Below are 23,078 nucleotides of genomic sequence, written 5' to 3'. Positions count from 1 at the left end.
GTTGGACATGCCATTCGACGGCAACAACCTGTTTGGAAAAACGGTGGATGAGTCGCTGCAGGCCATCAAGGCCGACACAGAGAAGGCCCAAGCCCTGGGAGTCTTTCAGCAATGACGGCCCTTTCGGTGCGCCGGAGGCAGACAGGGGGCCTCCAAGGGATCAGGCAGTGGTTCCTCTACCTACCTATCTGCCAGGCGGCCCGCTCCTCATCCCAGGAGGCCTACAGAGGTCGCGGCAAACAAGGAGGATCTTGTCGTCGTCGCCAAGGAGGCAAAGGAAAGATTGAACTGGCCATAGCGTCGGGCCCCCACCGAAGCACCCCGATGGGAGGCCGGTTGGCGAAGTTCGTCAGCGTGTGGGAGTCCATCTCCACTGACCGTTGGGTGCTGGATGCCCTGGCCCACAGGCACACTCTCGAATTCCAAAAGAAGTGTCCCCGCATTCCTCCCGTGGCCAGGAAGGAAAATCACGTCCCTCAACTGCTGTTGGAGGTAAAGGCGATGCTCAAGAAAGGTGCCATCGAGCTCGTCCCCAAGAGGCTCCGGGGCTCCGGAGTATACTCAAGATACTTCCTCATCAGAAAGAAGACAGGCGGTTGGCGCCCCATCCTGGACCTACGTCGGTTGAACAAATACATCAAGGCACAGAAGTTCAGGATGGTCACTCTCCAGCACGTGCTGGGACAGCTGGAGGAGGGCGACTTCCTATCGTCGTTGGACTTGGAGCATGCTTACTTCCACATCCCCATCGTAAAAGGGCACCAAAAGTTCCTCAGATTCGTATTTCAAGGACGCCACTACCAATTCAGAGCTCTGCCATTCGGATTGAAGTCGGCACCCAGGGTGTTCACCAAGTGCCTAGCACCAGTGGTGGCGCGGCTGCGCCTGCAGGGGATCTACGTCTACCCCTACCTGGACGACTGGCTCATCCGTGCAAGGACAAGAGAACTCGCCGTCGAGCACACGGCGAAGACCGTCCGCTTACTCACAGAGCTGGGTTTCTCCATCAACTACCCGAAATCCCATCTGGTTCCGTCGCAGGCGGCCCTGTTTCTGGTAGCGAAGCTCGATACAGTGGAACGATTGGCGTCTCCATCGGAGGAAAGGACTAAGGCCATCTTAGGCAAAGTGCAGTGCCTGCTAGCCACGGACGTGGCCAGGGTAAGATCCATCAAGTCCCTCCTCGGAATGATGTCCTCATGCATCTACCTAGTGCGCCTGTGCAGGCTACGGATGCGCCCTCTACAGCAGTTCCTCGACGACCGCTGGATGCAAGCGGCGGGCAGCTTTGAAGACAAGATCCCACACAACGAGGTTTTCCGTCGGGCGATTCAGTGGTGAGGCACCCGTGCACACCTCATGGCAGGCATGGACTTCCAGACCCCGGCACATCAGGAGACGGTGACGACGGATGCATCCCTGGAGGGATGGGGTGCACACACCGGAGATCTCCACGCAAGAGGCCTTTGGCTCCCGGAAGAGAGGTCTCTCCACATCAACATCTTGGAGCTCCGTGCCGTTTTCTGGGCGCTCAAGTCGTTCCTCCCGTCCCTCAAGGGCAAGATCGTGAGGATATTCACCGACAACACCAGCATGATGTTCTACATCTGGAAGCAGGGTGGCACCAGATACCCAGCCCTATCCAGGGAGGCCCACGATCTGTGGCACTGGGCCGTTGCCCAGGGGATGTTTCTGGTTCCCTTCCATCTGGCAGGAATAAAAAACACCATCGCCGACTCACTCAAAAAAACTGCACCCCCACAGTATCTATAAACCTTGCCTCACCACCACCAACAAACCCCATACACAAACTTAAAGGAGCTTTAATAAACGCTAGATCTCTAGTCGCCCATGCCATAGAAATATCTGAAGTCATCTCTACTGAAGACTACGACTTCCTAGCCATAACTGAAACATGGCTGCATGAGGCACTATCCCTAGCTTTTCCCGGCAATTACACTATCCTCAGAATGGATAGATGTGGAGCTCGAGGTGGCGGACTAGCGGTCATTGCCAAAACTAAGCTTGGGATGAGACTTACTACTTCACCAACCATTGAATCTTGTGAGATGATGTCTACTGAGACCCCTACACCAACTCTCAAACTCTTAACCTCCACTTGATATACAGACATCCAGGTCCCATCAAGACCTTCATAGAAGATCTATCTACCATCCTCTCAGAAAACCTCAAAGACACCACCCAATCAATATTGCTTGGTGACCTTAATATTGGCTTCAATGATATCAATGACCCACAAGCTACAGCAGCATCCAACATTCTAACTGAACTGGGCTACATCCAAAGAGTGTTTGAACCCACGCATATCAAAGGGAGAACGCTAGATTTGATTGCTGACCATACTGCAAAATTTCCACCCATATTATCTCACCTCATATATGGACAGATCACCACCTAATTTCATTCTCATTGGACACTACTACCCCTAAACTACAACAACCTTGTGCACCTCCGGCACTTACCAGAAATTTAAAAAATATGACACTAGACAAAGTAATCCCTGGCATCATGCCCACTTTGAAGGCTCTACCTCACAACCTTAACCCGAACGACTTAGTGGCAGAATTCAACAATATTATGAGCAAAGCCCTTGAGGATATCGCTCTGCTTAAGCTCAGAAACAGCAAACCACAGAGCCACCTGAATAACTGGTTCACCCCTCTCCTAAAAAATCTTAGACTAGAAAAAAGGACATGGGAAAACATGTGGAAAGCTCACCCCACTCCAGAAGATAAACTGAAATTAATCAACATCTTATCTCAATATAAAAAATAAATCATCTCAGCTAAACAAGAGACCTACAACAACAGAATTACACAAGCCAACTCAAGTACAAAATAATTGTTCTCCATACTCAAATAACTAGAAAACCCCATAAAGCCTCAAAATAACTGCCTCAAAGATAAAAAAAATGGTGCTCTGAAATCCAGTATGCATTATCTAACAAAGTCCTAAACCTTCAAAAGAAAATAGATCTAAAACGAGAGACCTTAGCCTCTGCCACATTGCCCCCTACTAAGACGCTCTCCAACCATAAACCTACCACCCAATTCCACTTCTCCAAAGTCTCTATATTAGAGGTGGAGAAAGTAATACTCGGCCTAAAACCGTCCAACTGCAAAGGAGACCTCTGCCCAGCACAACTTATCAAAGATGCTGCACGAGACCTAGCACCGTTTATCACAAAGTTGATTAATGCCTCCTTTACCACGGGTACTATCCCGAGCAACCTAAAAGAGTCCTGGGTGCTCCCACTCCTTAAAAAGTCAACTTTAGACCCAGCCATACCCACCAATTATAGACCGATTACCACTGTACCGTTCCTCTTGAATATTCTGGATAAGATGGCATATATCCAAATCCAGAACTTCCTGGAACAAAACCAACTACTAGGCTCCCATCAATCCGGTTTCCGTCCATTGCACGGCACAAAAACTGCATTGATTGACCTAAAAGCCCAAATAGATAAAGTACGAGATTCTGGAAAATCATCACTTCTCCTGCTATTAGACTTATCTGCCGCATTTGACCTAGTAGATCATAAAGTCTTGTGCAATCACCTAGACACAGCAGCACACTTCTCCACTGAGGCTATAGTGTGGATCCAATCATTCCTTAGTGACCGTACCATGAGGGTCTTCTCTCCTATAGCAGCTGCAGACCCCATCCCCATCACCTGTGGCGTGCCACAGGGATCTTGCGTTTCACCAACGTTATATAACTTTTTCACTAAGCCCCTGTTTGATGACTTGGATCATCTGGGTATCACGTATACCAACTACGCTGACGATACCCAGATCCTCCTCCCACTCACAGGGGATTACGAAAAAGATTTAGCACTGGTGAACAAAACTTACAGTATCGTTCAGGCATGGATGGCAACCCATACCTGAACGATGATAAAACTGAGCTTCTTATCCTAGGCACCGCTCCCATCATTAATAAACTAAGTACAAACTACTCCTCCTTTATCATCGATGAGAACTGCATACAAGTAGCCAAAGAAGTAAAAACGTTAGGTATGTACCTCGACTCTACCTTATCATTCTCCAAACAGGTAAATTCCCTAGCCTCATCAACAGCTTACACATGTAACCTAATTAGAGCAGGAAAGCAATTCTTATCTCAGCACAGTTGCCTAACATTAGCCAGAGCCCTAATAATCTCCAAACTAGACTACTGTAACGCATTGTACATAGGAGCCACTAAATCCACCATTAACAAAATTCAGATACAGCAAAACAATGCCCTCCGAGCTGCTTTGAACATTCCCAAGAGAGAACACATCTCAGAAACAAGAAGGAAACATAAATGGCTATCCACCTACGAGGAAATCAGACTCAAAATGGCATCCCTTACACACAAATCACTTTATAATAAAGCCCCACAATACTTGAAGGACAGATTCACCAGAACTCACTCCACAAGACAAACAAGATTAGCCAACACCAATCATCTCCAAGTACCCCGATTTAAACTTGCCACCATAGGCGGAACTAGCTTCCCAGTCAAAGCCGCTCAATTATGGAATGAACTACCCATCACTATGAGACTAGAACAATCCTTTAACAAATTCAGGCAAAATGTGATCAACTGGTTGACGACAACAAATGTTAAATGAATGCATGAACTTGTTCCCACCTGCTTGTTACCTGTCACATGTATCACATCCCTGTAACTGATGAACTTGCAACCTGCAACCTGTAACTGTGCTCTAAGCTGTACATCTTCTTACCTTTTTGCGCCCTTATACTCCAGGGTCCGGTGCGCATAATAAATACTAAACACAAAACAAACAAACTCAGCAGGGAGCTGCGCTCGTGCCACGAGTGGGAACTACGCCAGGATCAAGTGGATCGGCTCTTCCAACGATGGGGCAAACCCCAGATTGACCTGTTGGCGATGACGACGAATTCCAAGTGGCAGAGGTTCGCCAGCAGGTTTCCCCAGCCGAGGAGCATGGGCGACGCTTTCTCATTCCCCTGGGACGGCCTGTTCCTGTATTCGTTTCCTCCATTGCCGCTACTGCTTCGACTCATCAGCCAGCTCAAGAGGTCCCAATGCAGGATGATCCTCATCGCACCAGCGTGGCCGAGACAGATCTGGTTCCCGGACCTTCTGGACCTCTCAGTGTCCCCACCAGTCAAGCTGTCGACGGACGCAGATCTTCTCTCCAGAGAGGGAGGCGCCATTCTTCATCTCGAACCCGGAGTCACTGAACTTGCAGGTCTGGCTCCTGCAGCACTAGAGTTTGGAGGGTACTATATCCCGGCTGACTGCAGAGAGGTTCTTGCAAAGGCCAGGGCGTCCTCAACTCTCAAGTGCTACGGACATAAGTGGAAGAGGTTCTCTCTCTGGTGCCGTGCACAGAAGATCAACCCTCTATGGATTACGGCACCTCAAGTGCTACCATACCTACTGTCGCTGGCCAAAGCTGGACTAGCTCACGCTTCCATCAAGATACATCTGGCAGCGATCCCCCGATACACCAGAACTACAGGACGGCTGTCCTTGTGGTCTCATCGACTGGTGAAGGAATTTATGAAGGGACTGTTCAGATCGTTCCTGCCGGTGAAGGCTCCAGCCCCGGCGTGGGAGCTCAACGTGGTGCTGACCAGGCTCATGGGGCTGCCATTCGAGCCCTTGCATTCGGCTCCGTTGAAGTTCCTGTCGTGGAAGACAGCGTTCCTTGTGGCCATCACCTCTGCGCGATGCGTGGGAGAGATTCAGGCCCTGTCCTGCAAGCCTCCATACTTGACTTCACGATACGAGGGTGGTGCTGAGGACGCACCCCTCTTTCATGCCCAAGGTGCCGTCGGACTTCCATCTTAACAAGCCCTTGGTGTTGCCAGTTTTCTTTCCGTCGCCTTCGTCGCCGGCTGAGAGGACTTTGCACTCGCTGGATGTAGCTAGAGTGCTTAAATTCTACGTGGACCGAACAAAGAGTTTTCGGAAGACATTACAGCTGTTTGTGAACTTTGGACCTGTGAACCAAGGGAAGACTCTCTCGAAGGCTTCCATTTCCAGTTGGCTCTCCGGCTGCATCATGCACTGTCATCGGTTGGCCAACCGACCGTTGCCTGGCCGTCCGAGAGCCCATTCGACCAGAGCGATCACTGCTACTACAGCGTTCTTGTCTGGTGTGCCCCTGCTGGACATCTGCAGGGCTGCTACGTGGAGGTCGACGCACTCCTTCATGAGATTCTACTGCGTCGACCAGGATTCCAGGGAGGAGTCCAGAGTCGGCCAAGCAGTGCTGCGCAACCTGTTCGCCTGAAGGTGGGCCTGGTGAGGAGGTAAGAGTTGCTTAATGTTGAGTTTATGTAATGCTTACTGTTGAGCCTTTTGCCACCTCCCGTGGTTGTGCATGTGTGTACTGCTATGTATTCTTATATTCATGAGCATGTGAATCCATGCCAGACCCCATGCTGGAGAAGTAACAAGTTACTTACCTGTATCTGTTGTTCTCCAGCATGGGTCTGGCATGGATTCACATGCGAACCCTCCCTCCTTCCCCTCTGCGGCTCTTCACTTGGTCATACTGCCACTTTACGTGCTACCAAATCTGAAGATGGCTGCCAGAGGAGGGGCTTAGGTAGAGGGCAGTCATTGGCTGGGGGCAGTGTGACCCAGAGACCAGTGATTAGTTATTAGTAGAAAGACAGTTCAGAAACGAAACTAAAACTGATTTTTTCTTTACGGAGGATTCCCAGCCTGACGATGGGGAATATTCATGAGCATGTGAATCCATGCCAGACCCATGCTGGAGAACAACAGTTACAGGTAAGTAACGTGTTCCTTCTGTTATGTTTTCCGAACAACTACATTCTGCCGTACTATGATTGCCATGGATACCAGATGCCAAGTGATGGTTTCTTTGCATGCCAGATGCACGTACTCGTGACCGGCTGTCTAACCGTCACTGTGTTGTGGGACGACCGGGCCGGCCCCATCTGTCCATACGCTGTAGTGGCCATTGGGAGTAACATAACATCTTTTATGGTGGTGAAGGACGAAAGTTCATGCTGACTTCTTGGAAATCAATGTGCGACCGAAGCGGTTGCTTTATCAAAAACAAATACTTTGTGTATGCGAAAAGAACAACATGCGCCGCACGAATTACATTTTCGATGACGACCGAAGAAACAAAGTTACTATTTGATTGAAAATGGGAATAGTCTGATGGTCTCGGGACAGTTTATTGTGAAATAAAAGTACATTACAAATTCTGAAATTTTAATGTTTTCTTTTAAAAAACAGTATTTTATTTCAAAATGTAACATGCTACGTTGTACGTCGCTGTGTGTTCATTTTCAGGTTCTGCGTCACGGCACGTAGGTTCTTATGGGCGCATTTGTCTACAATGGCGAGGAACGTCATCCAAAAAAGGTGTACAATATCATTAGGGTTGGTAATGTGACGAGATGTGGGAGTGTTTTCGTATTACACAAGTGTTGTAATGTAGTTAAAAAATGTAGCGGTATACGTTTATTGACTGAGGGGTAGGCTCCAGCCATGGGGAGTGGGCAGAATGTCGGGGTCATGGTATAAGGTCATGATTCGCACAATGAGGCTACTGGCCATGACCAGAAGGGAGACAAGATAGGATTAAAGTGGCCATGTCCACCTGGGACTGGCTTTGTGGTAAAGTTGTTCGACATTAGGATACATTTGAAAGGGAGGAAAAAAGTGCTTGTGTTAATATGTTAACAGGGTTTGCTTTTTGCAGGCTGCCATGGAAAGCGAAGAGGGGCCATGTATGGAACAACCGTCTTCCCTTTCTATGGTGGCCATCTTGGAAAAGGATTTTGTTTTCTAATGGCGTCCCGGGTTAGAACGGAAAATCCTCTTTTTTAGTAGCACACGTTACTGCTTTGCAAATCTAGATTGTTAATGGCGTTCATCCCCCATTGTAAGGGTAGAAGGGGGGGTAATGATCCAGAGATCGCGTTATGCACTCTCGCTTCAATTGGCCTGATAACTTGGCCTGCTGGCCCTTTATTCACCGTTCCAGTCCCGCTACAATATTTCCATTAGCATAACACAAACTGCAAATGGAAATGTTGAAAAATCTTATTGCATCTATGTCCTTTACTGAAAAATTTAAAGTACATGGAGTGTATGCGATTTAAAAAATATATATTTTTAAACTGTGAAAGGTGGTTCTTAAAGGAACATTTACTATATTTACGGATGGCTTTTTTTTGGAAGGACAGCTAAGAAGGAAAGTTGCGGACAGAAATGAGCAAAGAGGCACCAAACAGTAATATAGGTGGACGGGGGAAAATGTGCGTGTGTTATTTGTAAGGTAGGGGCAGTGTTTCTCATGCTCCTTCATTATAGCAGTGGTGCTGTTTCTTGGGGAGGAGGGATGGCTTTAGCTCATGTCATTTTGAGATAAATAGTACTTTTGCTAAAAGTATGTACTGTGTACTACATTGTTAAGGCTGACTACGAATAAGTGTTGGAGCTGTGCAAGGGAAATGTTGAAGGTGAAAGTTCCTACATCAGTAAAAAATGTATTTCCACACTGTCCACGAGGCATACATCTTATTGTTAAGTGTGTACGGATTCTCGGACACGTCGCTGTGCTGTGTGCCAGCATATGGTCATGTGGCATTTTCCGCAAGGTGTCCAAGGAAGTCAGATGTTATTTTACATTATGGTTATGTGCCACTACCAGAAACCGATGAACTTTAGTAAAAAAACTTTGTTAAAGGGAAGTTATGGTTAAGTTGCACTACTAAAAACCTATGAAATTCACTAAAAAAACTTTGTTAACGGGACGTTATGGTTTGAAGTAAAACCGAAAAACCCTTGGAATTCGGCAGTTATGGTAAACTAAGCAACCATAACTCCACCACCACCGTGCACTGCTAAGACTAACACCCAGGACATCAAAGATGACATCACAAATGTCATTGATGACATCACTGATGACATCACATGTCTGGCTCCCCCTTTTTTCCTTTACGGACATATCTAGGCTACATGGTTTTCTTCAGTAACAGTCAGGAACAAAAAATAGAAAAGGTAGTATATTTGTACACTTATCCTTCAAGTATGTTTGATGTAGGGTTCTTCCCAGTTCTGAGGTACCATGCCTGGACAAGACGTATTGTAAGTGCCTTTTTTATGCCAGGTACAGGTAAGTAAGTACCTAAGTGTGAAACCACTGGCATCCAGCACCAAGCCAGCTCTAGACTAACTGTCACTCTCTGGAACACCCCAGAGCCCAACGCTCCACATTCCAGACACGCACACCAACATTCTGACATACAGATAACTAACAATCTGCAAAGCAGAATACTACATCTCCTCCCCCTTACGCCCTTGGAACGCCTGGCCCAAAATTAGTACTTCTTCTGAACCGAAACCATGCACATTGTAACCCAACAGAACCAGACACCTCTTCAGGAATTTCAACATGGCCAGTAAAATATAACCTAAAACACACTAACAAAATCACCATTACTCTACATCCACACCGTGACATACACATGCAGATGTGGACAGTCAGTCCTACGATCAAAACCAACACCAGCAAAACACCAACTAACAACCCTACTGACACACACCTCTGACACACACTAATAATGGCAGTCAACAGAGCCCACTGAAATGAGCAAAAGGACAAACCGGAAAACTGTCATACCAAACTGACAGGAAAACAACCACCATAAAAACATACATCTCATTCCACCCCGGGCTGCCACCCCAGGGTTCTAGGATGGCACACCCAAAATGGTCATCCATGAGCAAACACGCAAACAATGGTTACCCCGTGAGACAAAACCCCATACTAAAACCCTGCTAGGCAAACAGCAAAACCCAGGACCTTACCAAAACGCATTAAAACTGAGACTGTCAAATCACACCCCATAGGGAAAATTGAATCAGGCAACCACTGGTAGACATGCCTGACCTGAGAACAAGATGTAACACTGCACAAAAACCAACAAGTAATGTAAACCACCAACCGCTAATGCCAAAACAAAAGCCGTCACCTAGACACCCAAACCAACACACCAGCAACAATCACCGCCCAAATGGTCAACCAACTCACCTGCAGAATGAGGCAAACAACCACAACCAACCACAACCAACCAAACTAGATAACATCCAAAACACATAGGAAACAACAGTACCCAAATGACCACCATGCAAACACAACTGCACCAAATACTTGGTGCAGCCCACCACAAAAAACAACTCCACCAAGGAAACCTATTGCAACCCACCAGGGAACTGCACCACTGCACCTGCAGCAGAACAACTGCACCCCAAAACTCCGGACAGAGAAAGCAACCTAACTTCAAAATCGTGCAGCACCACACTACACACATAACTCCTCAGCACCTCACTGCTCACATGACTCTGAAACACCTGACTACAGAATAAACCTGCAGTCCCTCACTCCACATATAACCCTGCAGCACCTTACTAGACACATAACCCTGCAACACCTTACTGCACACATGACTCCGCAGTAACCAACTGCAGAGTAACCCTTGTGAGAAACCTGAAGATGTCTCACTAGCTAGTCCCTGGGGATCTGTCATCCAAGTGGCCAGGACAGGGCCATCGCTATTGGATCAAGTTCCTGGGGATGGAACAGTGAGGGAGAATCACCTGGATGTGGGTTCCTTGGGGAGTGGGAGTGGGACACAGACGGGTGAGACACGGTATCCCCCTTCTTTCAACACCTTTTCCCCATCCTACCACTAGGATATTCCAAAACACTGCCCCCCACCTCATTTATTGACACAAACAGTTTTGCACAACACGAAAAACAACAGACTAACACCATAGTCATTTACCTGACATGTCCCAATATAAGGGTCAGGCAAAGTCAGGCAACTGACCAGAATCGCACACACCTGAAGTCCCTTTCCCTTTCCCACAGGGATTAAAGGTGGAGCTCGAGAGCACAGGTTGAGCAAGGCAGACCACACGATGTGAGAGCTAAAATCGGCATGGTAGTTCAAGAGATGGAGAAAGCTGGCGCATACCGAGGGGCTGACGAGGAGAGAAGCAACCTTGCCCTTTCGGACCAAGGCCCGTGAAACCTCCACAGATGGAAACAGAAGACCGCAAACAATAGCCAACGTGTATTGCAGCAGATGTCAATAGTACACAAGACTCTCCTCTGCTGATTACCAACCCAGGGAGGGACTCTGTCTCAGAGTTACCAACCTTGACTCCAAAGAGAAGGGAAGCCAAGCGGTTCATCAAAGCTGGTGAGTCGATGAGAAACCGAACTGTGTAGAACGAAAAGTAGCCAACGGCTACATTGAACTTTGAAAGGTTTAAAGAAACTATTGATGAAAGAGGGGCAAAACAAGCAACAGGGGCATCTGGCACTAGGGCTGTACCGAATAGCATATTTAGTATTCGGCCGAATACCGAATAGTTTGTCAACTATTCGGCCGAAGCCGAATACTTTATTTAATAAATCATGTTGCGAACTTCAAAAAACACACTTATTAAAAAACGAATAAAGCACAATTTTAAATGCATTCTATACTTTTATTTCTCCTCATTGTAATTCATGTAGCATCTTTATTTAAAGCATAAAAGCCAGAAATAAAGCAGATTTAACCAAAATGAAGGGACCAAATGTAGAGAGGATTGTTGCATATTCCGTGGCAGTTAAAGTAGAAGGCTTCACAAATGTAAAAGGACTGCCTTTGTGAATCAGATGCATTGCATTCTCTATCCAGTTGCAAAGTCGATGTGGTCGAGTTTCGAAACTTCTTTGCAGCTCACATAGAAATGTATAAAATGGTTCATGTCGGCTCATGCAGGACACAAGTCAAGAGGAAATCTGAAATGTGTGAACTCTATCTCACAACTATTCACCCCACCCAAACAAATGCTGCTCACTTTTCACTCATCTTAGCCACTCCTTCTCGCCAATACACAAACATTTGCAACTTATCATTCCTGATAAAATATCAGATAATTTTAAACTCAGGACTCAAGTAGTTAAAAAAACAATAGGGGGGACTATGAAGTACGCAATGGAAGTGAAATGACAGGAACTGAAAGTATCTATGAACATTTCTTTCAGTTTGTCTTTTCCAACTGAAAAAAGTGCACATTGCATATAAACATTTGCCAAAAGAAAGATTTTCCTGTATTGTTGCAGGCTAGGCATAAAAGATGAGCACCTTTTATGTCTAAGAATCTGTAACAAAACATGCCCTAAAGAGCAGATGACAATATAAGATACTTTTCAGCTGTGTGATAGCAATTTGTCTGGTCTAATTCTATTCAGTTTTGCAAATTGAAGTCTATATTTGCCTTTTGAGTTCATGTTGCATTGTATTCAAATGAGAATGTCAAATTATTCGGCAAGAGCCGAATAGCAAGAAACTATTCGGCCGGAGCCGAATAGCATTATTTCAGCCGGAATTCGGCCGAATACTTACTCGAAGCCGAAGTTCGGTACACCCCTATCTGGCACCACGTGGATGCTCACACAGGAAACACTGGGTGATTACCCGATGGTAGAGACTACCATAATCAGAAGGCCTTGGGAAGAGGTGAAGAAAGATCAAAGTGGTCATACAGAGGTCTTGTAAAATACTCTGTACCGTCGAAAGTCTTTGTCCAGCAGATGATTGTGAAAGAAATGAAGATGAATCCCACTTGGTGAAATTAGCGCATGAAAAGTGTGTTACAAATGTTGGCAGGAGTGAACCCGGCGAAGGGATGCTAACAAAAAAGGGCGAGGCCTGAAGGTCCTATGAACAATGTGTTGACAGGAGTGAACCCGACTGAGGGATGTCCACAGTAAATTGTTTGAAAAGACATTAAGACTCATGAAAGTAAGAACAGTCATGGTGAACCCAAAGGAGGGCGGCTGGCATTTGAAAGGGATCCGAATACGAAAGAGGGAGATCCAGGGGTGGAACGTCATCACCCAAAGTTCAGTGAGAAAGGAACTGTTTTGTTGATTTTGTTGAATATGACTTGTGAGGGGTCTACACCTGGAAAAGGGGGACCCCTGGGTGACTTCATCGCCCAAAGTATACGTGGAACAGAACTTTGCGTTTGTTGAAAATATCAGGCCCTCAACGGCAAGAGACTTTTTATTGAAAGGAGATTTAAACATCGAAGAACCTGATAATTGGAACTGATCTGTTGGCTCACAGTTGAAAAGCTTGAGCGTATACTGTGCTCGGGAGCTCCATTTTGTCCCGTGCTGAAAATGTGGGAAAGGGAGACACATGAAAATCAAATCCTGACTTATTATTTGTAAACTCTTCTTTCTTTATTGAAAACCCTATCCCACACGCTTTCTGTAATTAGTTGTAAGGATTTGGCAGTATGTTCTTTTTAGTGTAGGTCTTTTTACTTTGACAAGACGCCACAAGGACTGCCTTATTTTCATTTGATGGTTGAAGCTTGCTCCCATTTTAGATGTAGGTTTAGAGTAGGCGTTTTTCCACCCTGCATTTACAGTTTAATATACACCCTTGAACTGTGAATACTTGTGTCTGTCTTTACTGTTGCCATTTACACCCTCCAGAGCACCCCACTGCACCCGTAACATCTGCAGCATGTACACTGCACCCCACACAAGACAAAGACGAAAAACAATGAATGACCTTGCTACAATGCTGGATAAGCCCCAAGACTCAAACCACCAACACTGCACAACAAGAAACCCAGGAGTGGGGGTGAATCCAAAAGTCCAGTGCCTGAAATTGAAAAGGGTAAAGCATGATCAAAACTAACATTAATTCCAGAATGCACTATCTTAGAAAAAACCCCAGAAACAGACCTGCACCCTCAAGTCAAACAGTCCTGATGCTGCACCTTCAAGTCCAAGAGCCCCCAGGTCCCTGAAGCCCAGAAGCAAAATCCTGCACCCTCATGTCCAAGAAACCCTGGAGTGGGCTAGCCACCCCAAAACATGTTCCAAAGGAAAATCCAAGGACATAGTGAGGTATAGCAATATTCGTAACATGAGTCCACAGCACATAACATTTAATTTATACCACACACAAAGGAAAATTACAGGCCTCAAAGGACACAAGGACAGCGATCATTACGAACCCAAAAAACACAGGTGTGCACAAATGAATGCCTAACGCCTTACTCTTCTTGTACAACTCATGACTTTGAACATCTTCCAGAGCTCGAGCTCCCATAAGTTGAAATCACCAAAGTATTCTAGGCACACGAGACACAAATAGCCCCCACCTGGAGAGAACTGCCCACTGTCCGTGGCACATTCACAGACATCACAGTTAGTCCTGTCAACGGGTGCCTTGTTAACATTCCCAGCCACAGCCTCATCAAAGTGATGCTTGACAGGGCGGTACACCCTCTTTTGGCGCCGCTCTTTCGGCACGGGCCAGTTCGCCGCAGCGGCCAATTTGGCGTGTCCATTTGGGCGCTGCAGCCTTTCTGGCACGGCCGATTTGGCGCGAGGGACGTTTGGACGTGGCTGACATTGCAGCCACGCCTAAACTCCCTCACGCCAAATTCAAAAGCATCATTCTTTGCAAATGCAGCACGTTGAGGTACCTTGCCTGTTAACGTGTTGCATTTGCAAATAATGATGTTTATTATTTTATGGAGAAGTGGAACATGTACTTACTTCTTGGTTGGTGTATAATTTGAGGCAAAATGTATGTGATGATCGCACGAGTGGTGTGTGCAATGAGGGTTGGATGCAAAAAAATGATGTTGCAAGAGTTTGTGGAGAATGGTTAAGTGCACACGCGAGTTTACTAACATGAATGATCACGTATAAACGCGTTGTGTGCACACAGGGTTGAATGCTACGTAGACGGGTTAGTAATATCTATGCAGAACTCGAGAGTTATGTGCACAGAGGGTTGGCCATGGGAAAGCGATGTGCAATTGTGCAAAGCGGTCTTTGGTGTCTGTTCCAATGTGCTGTATGTAGCGAGCTCAGCGCACACATGTGAAAGAGTGTACATGAAGTTCTACGTACGGGAAGTTTAATTGCATTAGGGGCAATTGTGCACATGAGATGGGTGGACCAACTGAGGGTTGTGTGTACAGAGTGATGTGAGCACAGGAGAGATGTACGGGCAGGAGTTCTGTGCCCACTGTCAACGTGGGCACACATGGTGCGTACAAAGGGATGTAGGCACAGACAACTTTCACACAGTGTGGAACAAATTGGCAGGGTTGGTTCTCTCCTGCCTGCAGACGCGTTACTGTTCTGGGCACTGCTTACAATAGGTTCTGCTACCTCTTCGCATCGCTCAGCAACTTCCAGATTCAACTGTGAAAACCGTTTTGCTTCGGGAAATGTATCCGGTGTGCTTCGGGAAATGTATGCCCATTTTTTTCATAGCATCCCTCATTCCAGCCTGCATTTCAGCCCGTTTTGCCTGCAGCCCATTTTCGGCATCCCAGCTTTGCACACCATTTTGCCCATTTTCGGCATCGCACCCTCGCGCCAAAAGGTCCCTGTGGCGAAACGTCCCAGCGCCGAACTGGGCGTGCCAAAAGGGGCGCGCCCAAATGTCTCCTGCGCCGAATCGGTCACGGCGAATCGGCCAGCACTGAACTGGCCACGCCAAATTATCCTGCTCCGTGACAGCTGCCCGCAGACTCCTCCCGTGTTGGGCCGACCTGAGCCTGGAAATGACACAGAAAATTGAGTGCTGATATCATCTGTTGCCTTGGCTGCTGCTCGAACACCGATGTTTATCGTCACCGAATCTCCACTCCTCATGGATATCATTAATGTCCCACCAGCAGGCATGCCGACCACATCCGCTCCGGGCCACAATCACTGCCAAGTGGGGAGACCGTCACCTCCATGAAGCTGTCCCTGAGACCGAGAACGCCACCCGCCTCTCCCGGGTTGCGAAACATCTTCACCAGTATGCCGTTGATACAGCCAGGCCCGCTCCTCCTGCGTCAAACTCTCTAGCTCGTCCTCCAAAACACTGCAGACTGCCGACATTGATCCACTGCAGCCCCGATTCTGGCCGTTGATCCTAGCCCAAGGCCGTAGCTCTCGGCTCCCATTCCTTCCACCCGCACTGCTCACACCAACACTGCAGGTCATCCCCTGTGGTGCTGCTAACCCCCTAGCCAGCTCCAACAGCCGACTGCCCGGCCTGTACCGCAGCTGCACTCCACTGCCTGGGGCCGTTGAACTAGTCCCAGCGCTCCTGTCAGCGACACTCACAGCACCCTCGGATAGAAACACTCACCAGTACCGGGGGAAAACAGCTGTCCCACTGGCTGGCACCCTGGATGAAAGGTCCATTGGGGGCAGTGAAAACACAAGGCTGCTCCACCTCACAGCTCCAGCTCGTTGCCAAAATGATGTAGGGTCCTTCCCAGTTCCAAGGTACCACGCCTGGACAAGAAGTATATAGTAAGTGCCTTTATTGTGCCAGGTACAGGTAAGCAAGTAGCTAAGTGTGAAACCACAGGCATCCAGCAGCAAGCTAGCTCAAGACTAACTGTCACTCTATGGAACACCCCCGAGCCCAACGCTCCACATTCCAGACACGCACACCAACATTCTGACATACAGATAACTAACATCCTGCAAAGCAGAATACTACAAAGATGCTGCCAGTGGGTCACAAGATCTTTTGAACTACAACTCCCATCAGCCCTCCCCTTGGAATTTCCTGTGTAGAGCTGTTGGGAGTTGTCATCCAACACATTATTTGCATAGTGCAGAGAAAAAGGACAGTGCTTATCTGAATGCATGTGTCCCAGTGTCAGACTGGACCATTGTCAATATCTGGAAGTGTATATAGGTGTGTGTGGCTCCAATGTAGCATGTCTACTTATCCCCAAAACAACTGTGCAGTAAATAGAAAGGGCATACACCTTTACAGTTATTAGAGCTGCAGTATCAGGACATTGGTTAACAGAATGAGTTCTGCCTTTTGTCAAACCGGATCTAACACATCTCCCATTGGTTGATGTACGAGGTAAACTCTTTAATAATAATAATAATAATTCCATCAGTAGGCATTGGGATTCTCAACATAAATAAAAGTGCAGCGCTTACCTGAACAGCCCTGGGGATAAACTGGCATTAAGGTTGCACCTTGTGCCATCATGTAATGCATTTACAACACAGTTGTCTTACACTAAAGGGTTTAGTGAATGTCTGAGGGTGGAGCATGTGGAGTGCTGCAGCTCTTGAAATGTACTGTGAAATAGAAAGTTAGAAGCATATCACCATAGGGCAATGCACTGTACACACTGTAGGTAATAGGGTTTTGTTATCACATGAATGATATCAGGAGAGACAGCATGACTTGAGTGCTACAGTATAATTATATAATTAATGATTGCTTACAATGTTTGGAGTCGCACAGTAAATATCCTACTAACAATCAACAGGGCATTTTTCTTTTTTAATGGGCACTATATGGCATCAGTCTAGCCTAAGTGGGGTCCACATGATGGATGCTGTTATCAAGCAGGGTGCTTGAGCTGCCCCACAGAATGAATTTGTGTCCTATGGGGCTGCTACATTATTAAACTGTTGCGCATACTTGTTGCGCCTCGCATACCTAGACAGAGAAAATAGGCGTGATTCACAAAACATTTTAATGTAGGAACACCATATTAGTGGGATACCCTCATCTCACAGCAACCCAACATTCAAATGAAAGATACAATAAAGGTGAGATATATATGGAGTAGTGAGGGTAATTGGGGTGGGGAAGAGTCAGCCACATGCCTGAGAAATCTCTGGAAGGCCTGTATGCAAATGTTAGGCCGATGCTCCTAACAAGTGTGAAAAAGGAAACCCAAATCAGCAAAATACAAAAAAAGAAGCGGTGCCATATTAGAATTCTGTAGTAATTAAAAAGTGTGACCTTGGTGGACCCAGAACTAAAAGGCCATGTTGGCTGTGAAGGGGCTTCGAACTTGTGCCCGTCCAGCATTGTTGCACCGGAGATAATAGCCTTGGCCCCACCTTTCAACATGAGTAATTACTGATCCAGAATATAAATTCAATTTAAAAGGGCATTGTCAGAGAGGGAATTCAAACCCAGCTCTCATTACTGCTCCTGGTTCAGGGCCCAGTGACCACACCACTTGACAATCCATTGGAATATGCATGAAGCACGAAGAAGCATGGTTCAGCTTTAACACCCCCCCTCCCATAAGTAACCAAGCACTCAGCAAGGCCAAAGCCTCTGCACATGGGAACACAGGGTCAGTCTAGACCATACGGTGGAGAGGTGCTCTTCATTTCAACTTATAGGCGATTAAAAAAACAGAACTAACCCAGAGGTCCCTTGCCGAGATAGGTGGACTCATATTGCGGACAAAACAGGGTGCATCATGTGTCTGCTACTATTTCAAATGTCGATAACAAGTACTGTAGCTTTTGAAGACAAGTCCCTGTGTACGCACACTCCAGAATGAATACAACCCTCTAGGGAAAGAGCCAAGAGAGAGCTTGCAAGGATAACAAGGTTTAATTTTACAGAATACAAAATATCAACAAAGGACTCTGCTGCATGAGAATCTTCTGCCTTCAGAATACTGGTCTGTCCCTTTTGAGAGGCCCAGCATCATAGATGTCATCACATATAGGGTCTAAACCCACACAGTTGATTGGGAAGACAGTCTATATGATCCTGCTCTGTATGGAATGCCAAGCTGCAATTGGTTGGTTTCTCCGCCGTCCGTCATTGTACAAACTATGCTAGTCAGCTAAGCCTACTACTGCATCACTGTGGCATGTACCTGGGAGGCTCGGGGCTGATGCCAATGGAGTACGGAGGAAGAAATACAGTCACACTGACCCACACATTCTGTGCTTTGTTGATACCGCTTCTCTCACACCCAAGGTCTTCCACCCTCATTTTGATCTATACTGTATCCTTCCCTGTACCTCGGACTACAAAGGATGTATTTATGTGAAGAGGTGAAACAGTCGTGTATGCTTAGACCTTTTATGGTCAGTGGTTTATAGCTGGGACTGGTGTCGTTCACTATCGTAGAATGCAGGGGTGTGGGGATCAAGTCAGTGGGTGTGAGCCAAGGCTCTGGGTAGCCTGGTTGGGGGTTAGAGGTCTGCTGGCAACTTGGCTGAGATGAACGGGCACTGTGAGGAGCCTGGTGTTGTCTCACGGTCCTGCCAGACACACATTCCTCCGAATGATACCATGTAATTGCAACAGTGAAGGGACAAGAGTTAGCTTTCCGTGAGAACTGGCTCTGGGCCTAATCAAGGTTTTCTATTGAGCTAAAAGTTATACGGTGCTGCTATGCAAACTGTGTCCTTGCTATAACTACAAAATGGCGTTCGTGTTCTATGTGCTGTATGTCTATGCATCTATTATTTCTGTTCTACGATGGTTGTGCCGAGATGCTTAGCACATGTCTTCTCCCCCCCTTATAGACTACAAAACCTCAATTTGCCTTACCTTAAAGCGCCTAGGGGATGGGATAGGCTCAATTCCATCCTAACATCTTTAGTACTGCATTGCAAAAATACTCTGTCTTTGGCTATTTAGTTTCGCTTCATCCAGTCACAAACCTTCTTGTCCTCCTATTTTCACTCGCATCCTCTAGCCACATACATTTTCGGTAAGGCTGATTAATTGCATCATCCAGTCCCAAGCACATCATGATTGCACACCAGCACCTGACTTAACTGATGCGCATATCAAACAAATGGGGCACTTTCCCGGGACATGTTCTAAAGATGAGTTCAGCCCTACGTACACAAAATTCCAGACAAGTCCATTCCACAGACATGCAGACATGACAGTGAATAAGGTTATAACCTTCATACCACTACGTCATTTCATTTTTAATATACACCTTGCAAACATTCCAAATTCTCTCCCTGGTTATACACGGTTATTGTCAATTGCTGCCGCGTAATTTAAAAAGGCAAGCACACTGTGTCCTGGGATGAAATTCTGAGCTCACATCTAATCCTTTGGAGTCAGAGCCTGTCACATGCACACGTGTAGTACATTGCCAGAATTGCTGCTGAGTTCAAAATGGAGGAATAGAGAATGAAACAATGGAGCAGTTCAGCAGAAGCATCTGCTGCAGAGAGCTCGGACTAGACCGACATCAACCAGGGCTTCCGGAAACCAAACTGGGATGTGTAAGGTTGGCTCCAAAAAGAGAGCATTTGACGCCTAGACAAGGGAAAGCAACACTAATCTAGGACATAGGATCCAGTGACATGTTCAGGTTATGCATGGGGGAGCGGGCAAGTGGAAGTGTGCAAATCCACAATATGCAAAAGAAAGATCCAAGCGAGGATTGCGGTGGAGGCTGGCGCCAGCATTACTACCTCTAAATTGATTTGAAGGATCCTCAGTGGAGGCTGGCGCCGGCATGGAACATCACTGGCGGCTGGAGCCGGCATTAGTGCCTCTAAATTGATTTTAAGGATCCTCAGTGGAGAATGGCGCCGGCATGGCGCCTCAGTGGAGACTGGCGCCGGCATTAGTGCCTCTAGGGTCAGTCGGTCAAATAGCACAGTGAGTAGAGGACTTGGTTTGGTATGGTTCGAATCCCGGCAGGGCCAAACTCAGCCTTTCATCCTTCCGAGGTTGATAAATGAGCACCACACACCGTGGGTAATAATAAGCAGTGCTCAGATACCTGAGGGTTCGTAGCGCCATATAGATGCTAAATGATTTTATTTAAATTGATTCGAAGGAGCCTCAGTGGAGGCTGGCGACTTCAGTAGTACATCTACATTATTTTGAAGGGGCATCTATGTCTGGGTTAGGCTGACCTTGGTGATTGTAGAGTTGGGCGAGACCTTGCAGCTAACCTATGATATGAAAACTGTGAGCTTTCAAATGTGCCCTCAATACTGTTGCTTTTGTGCACCTGCCACTTTTCTGACGGTAGCAGTAAATGGCTGCTTACAGGCAAGAATTCTGATGGCAAGTGCCACATGTATGGGTGACCAGTGATTGGACCCCTTTGTGGGTATTTTTCTGTTCTATGTCATTTCATTGCGGGATGTTTTTTCACAGGGGTTTTTACTGCAGCTTTTTTAAAGAAAAAAACTCATCGAATTGTATTTTTTTTATTTTTGGAGGGTTCCCTCTGGCCCCTCCAACATCCCATTCCCTTTAATTTTTTTGCTATTCTCAAATACCCACACCCGAATATGTATTTTCTAACCCCCCTAAAAATTCAGTGAGGTTTTTTAGTTAACAAAATCATGGTAAAACCCCCCGTGAAAATACATCCCGCCATGAAAGGACTTTGTACCATTTTTTCTGCTTCTGTGTAATTTGAATTTATTTATTGTTTCTACTCTACTCACATCATTCTTTAGGACCATTTCAGTATATTGCATTATAGATCAACGCAGTGCAATGTCAGTTTCTCGGTCAAACTGTGAGTGGTGTCTCTTCCTCTACACTTATGATTTTGATGACGCCACACCAGTAACGTAGATTGATAGAAGGGAGCTTACATCTCTTTTGTACAACACTTGTAGCCCAGGAGTTTTGCATCCCATTGTAAGAAATTGGGTAACCAGTATGAGGAGCATCCCTTCATCATTTATTTATTTATTTGTTTATTTGTATTGCGCCGGGAACTCGCAGTTCTTAGGGCACAGAAACATGGACACGAGGTATGATAACAATTACATTACAGTGGAATTCGTTGTAGTTCGGAAAATCTATGAGTGTTAGGTCTCTTTTTTACACACCTCTAAAGCATGTTGATTAAGACCCTCCCACTGCTGTTCCTTGCAGAGATCTGAAGCTGGACAATGTAATGCTGGATGCAGAAGGACACATTAAGATTGCTGACTTCGGGATGTGCAAGGAGCATATGTTCGACTCAGTGACAACGAGAACCTTCTGTGGGACGCCCGACTACATCGCCCCCGAGGTAAAGCTTCTGCCCTTGAAATAGCCCCACCTGGGGACAACTAATGTGCTAAACTCTTGTGTACCGTAAGCCAAACTTTGGCAAACATGTGGCTGTTTAAGTTGCTGCAATTAGCATCGCAAATGAATGCCATAGCAAGGTGCTCTTAAAACTAAAAGGTACAAGGTTTCAGAAAAAAAGGGGATTTTATGAATTCATGAGCTCAGTATTGCAATATAGTTTTCTACCAAACTTGTATTATGCTTTTCCAAAATAACACTGTTATTGAAAAGCTACCGATGCTACTCACCGTTCACAATAGGGACCAAGATTAGAAGGCCATGATTACTTGCGTCTTCAAGTGAGCTGCCGTAAGTGAATGTATCCTTTAAAACAAGAGGGATTCTAGGCGAATTAATAGAGGGGGGTGGCAAACCTGTTTTATATCTAAACAATTGGACAAAACAAACTCCCTGCCTGTCTCTAAAGGTTTTGTGGTGTTAGTCTCTCAGTTCTATGAGAATTGGCATTCATTTGATTCCAACAATCTTATGGGAAAGCACCGTATATGGAGAATTCAACCAAACACTGTTCGCCCAAATACTCTAAATTGAAAAAATATTCTACCTTTATTCGAAAACGGACAGGTTATAAAGACATTCTATTAAAACCATGCTAATAGTGGCTAGTGCCAATTAAAGTGTCCCGTGCCTATCACGTCTCAGGTGATTGTAAAGTGCTTATTAAGTAAAATACAATTTTACAAGCAAATCACACATGTACAAATATACAGTATTGGTATCAGGAAGAGTACACATTTTTTGAACAAAGACCACACTTATTGTTCACAATCTAGAGTAAACAGTTAGTATGTAACTCTAATATCTATTTAAGGGCACACAAATCCCTTTGTTACATTTGGTGTTATCTTGAAGTATCCTCTCACAGCACCTCATGTAACCCAACATGTTTTGTTCCTCTGGGTTGAAAAATCTAATTGCTAAGGGAACTTTACGGGTAGAGAACATATGATGTTAGTCAGAACAGATCTGACATGTGGTATCTGAGAACAATACTCGTAATACTCTACAGTAGTCCAACAGCTTCTAATGGAGAATCTTACCCAGTGGTGGTCCGGGGTGGTGCTGATTTACATCCTCAGTCTATTCCTTCACAATAAACTGGCGCTTGTTTTTAATTTTTCA

At 46.1% G+C, this 23,078-nt stretch overlaps 1 protein-coding gene across 2 annotated transcripts in view; it reads left to right on the top strand.

Annotated features, from left to right (window-relative positions):
- PRKCA (protein kinase C alpha) overlaps nt 1-23,078 on the top strand; it is a 1,912,272-nt gene that overhangs the window by 1,676,786 nt on the left and 212,408 nt on the right. For both annotated transcript variants that reach the window (XM_069655048.1, XM_069655049.1), the window contains one exon: nt 21,756-21,894. In XM_069655048.1, coding sequence (XP_069511149.1) covers nt 21,756-21,894 — 139 coding nt within the window. The remainder of the gene's footprint in view (nt 1-21,755; nt 21,895-23,078) is intronic.

The sequence above is a fragment of the Ambystoma mexicanum genome, chromosome 3q (assembly GCF_040938575.1).
Source record: "Ambystoma mexicanum isolate Mex_15411 chromosome 3q, UKY_AmexF1_1, whole genome shotgun sequence".
NCBI classification, from domain to species: Eukaryota; Metazoa; Chordata; class Amphibia; order Caudata; family Ambystomatidae; genus Ambystoma; species Ambystoma mexicanum.
This window is presented reverse-complemented; position numbering and strand designations above follow the sequence as displayed.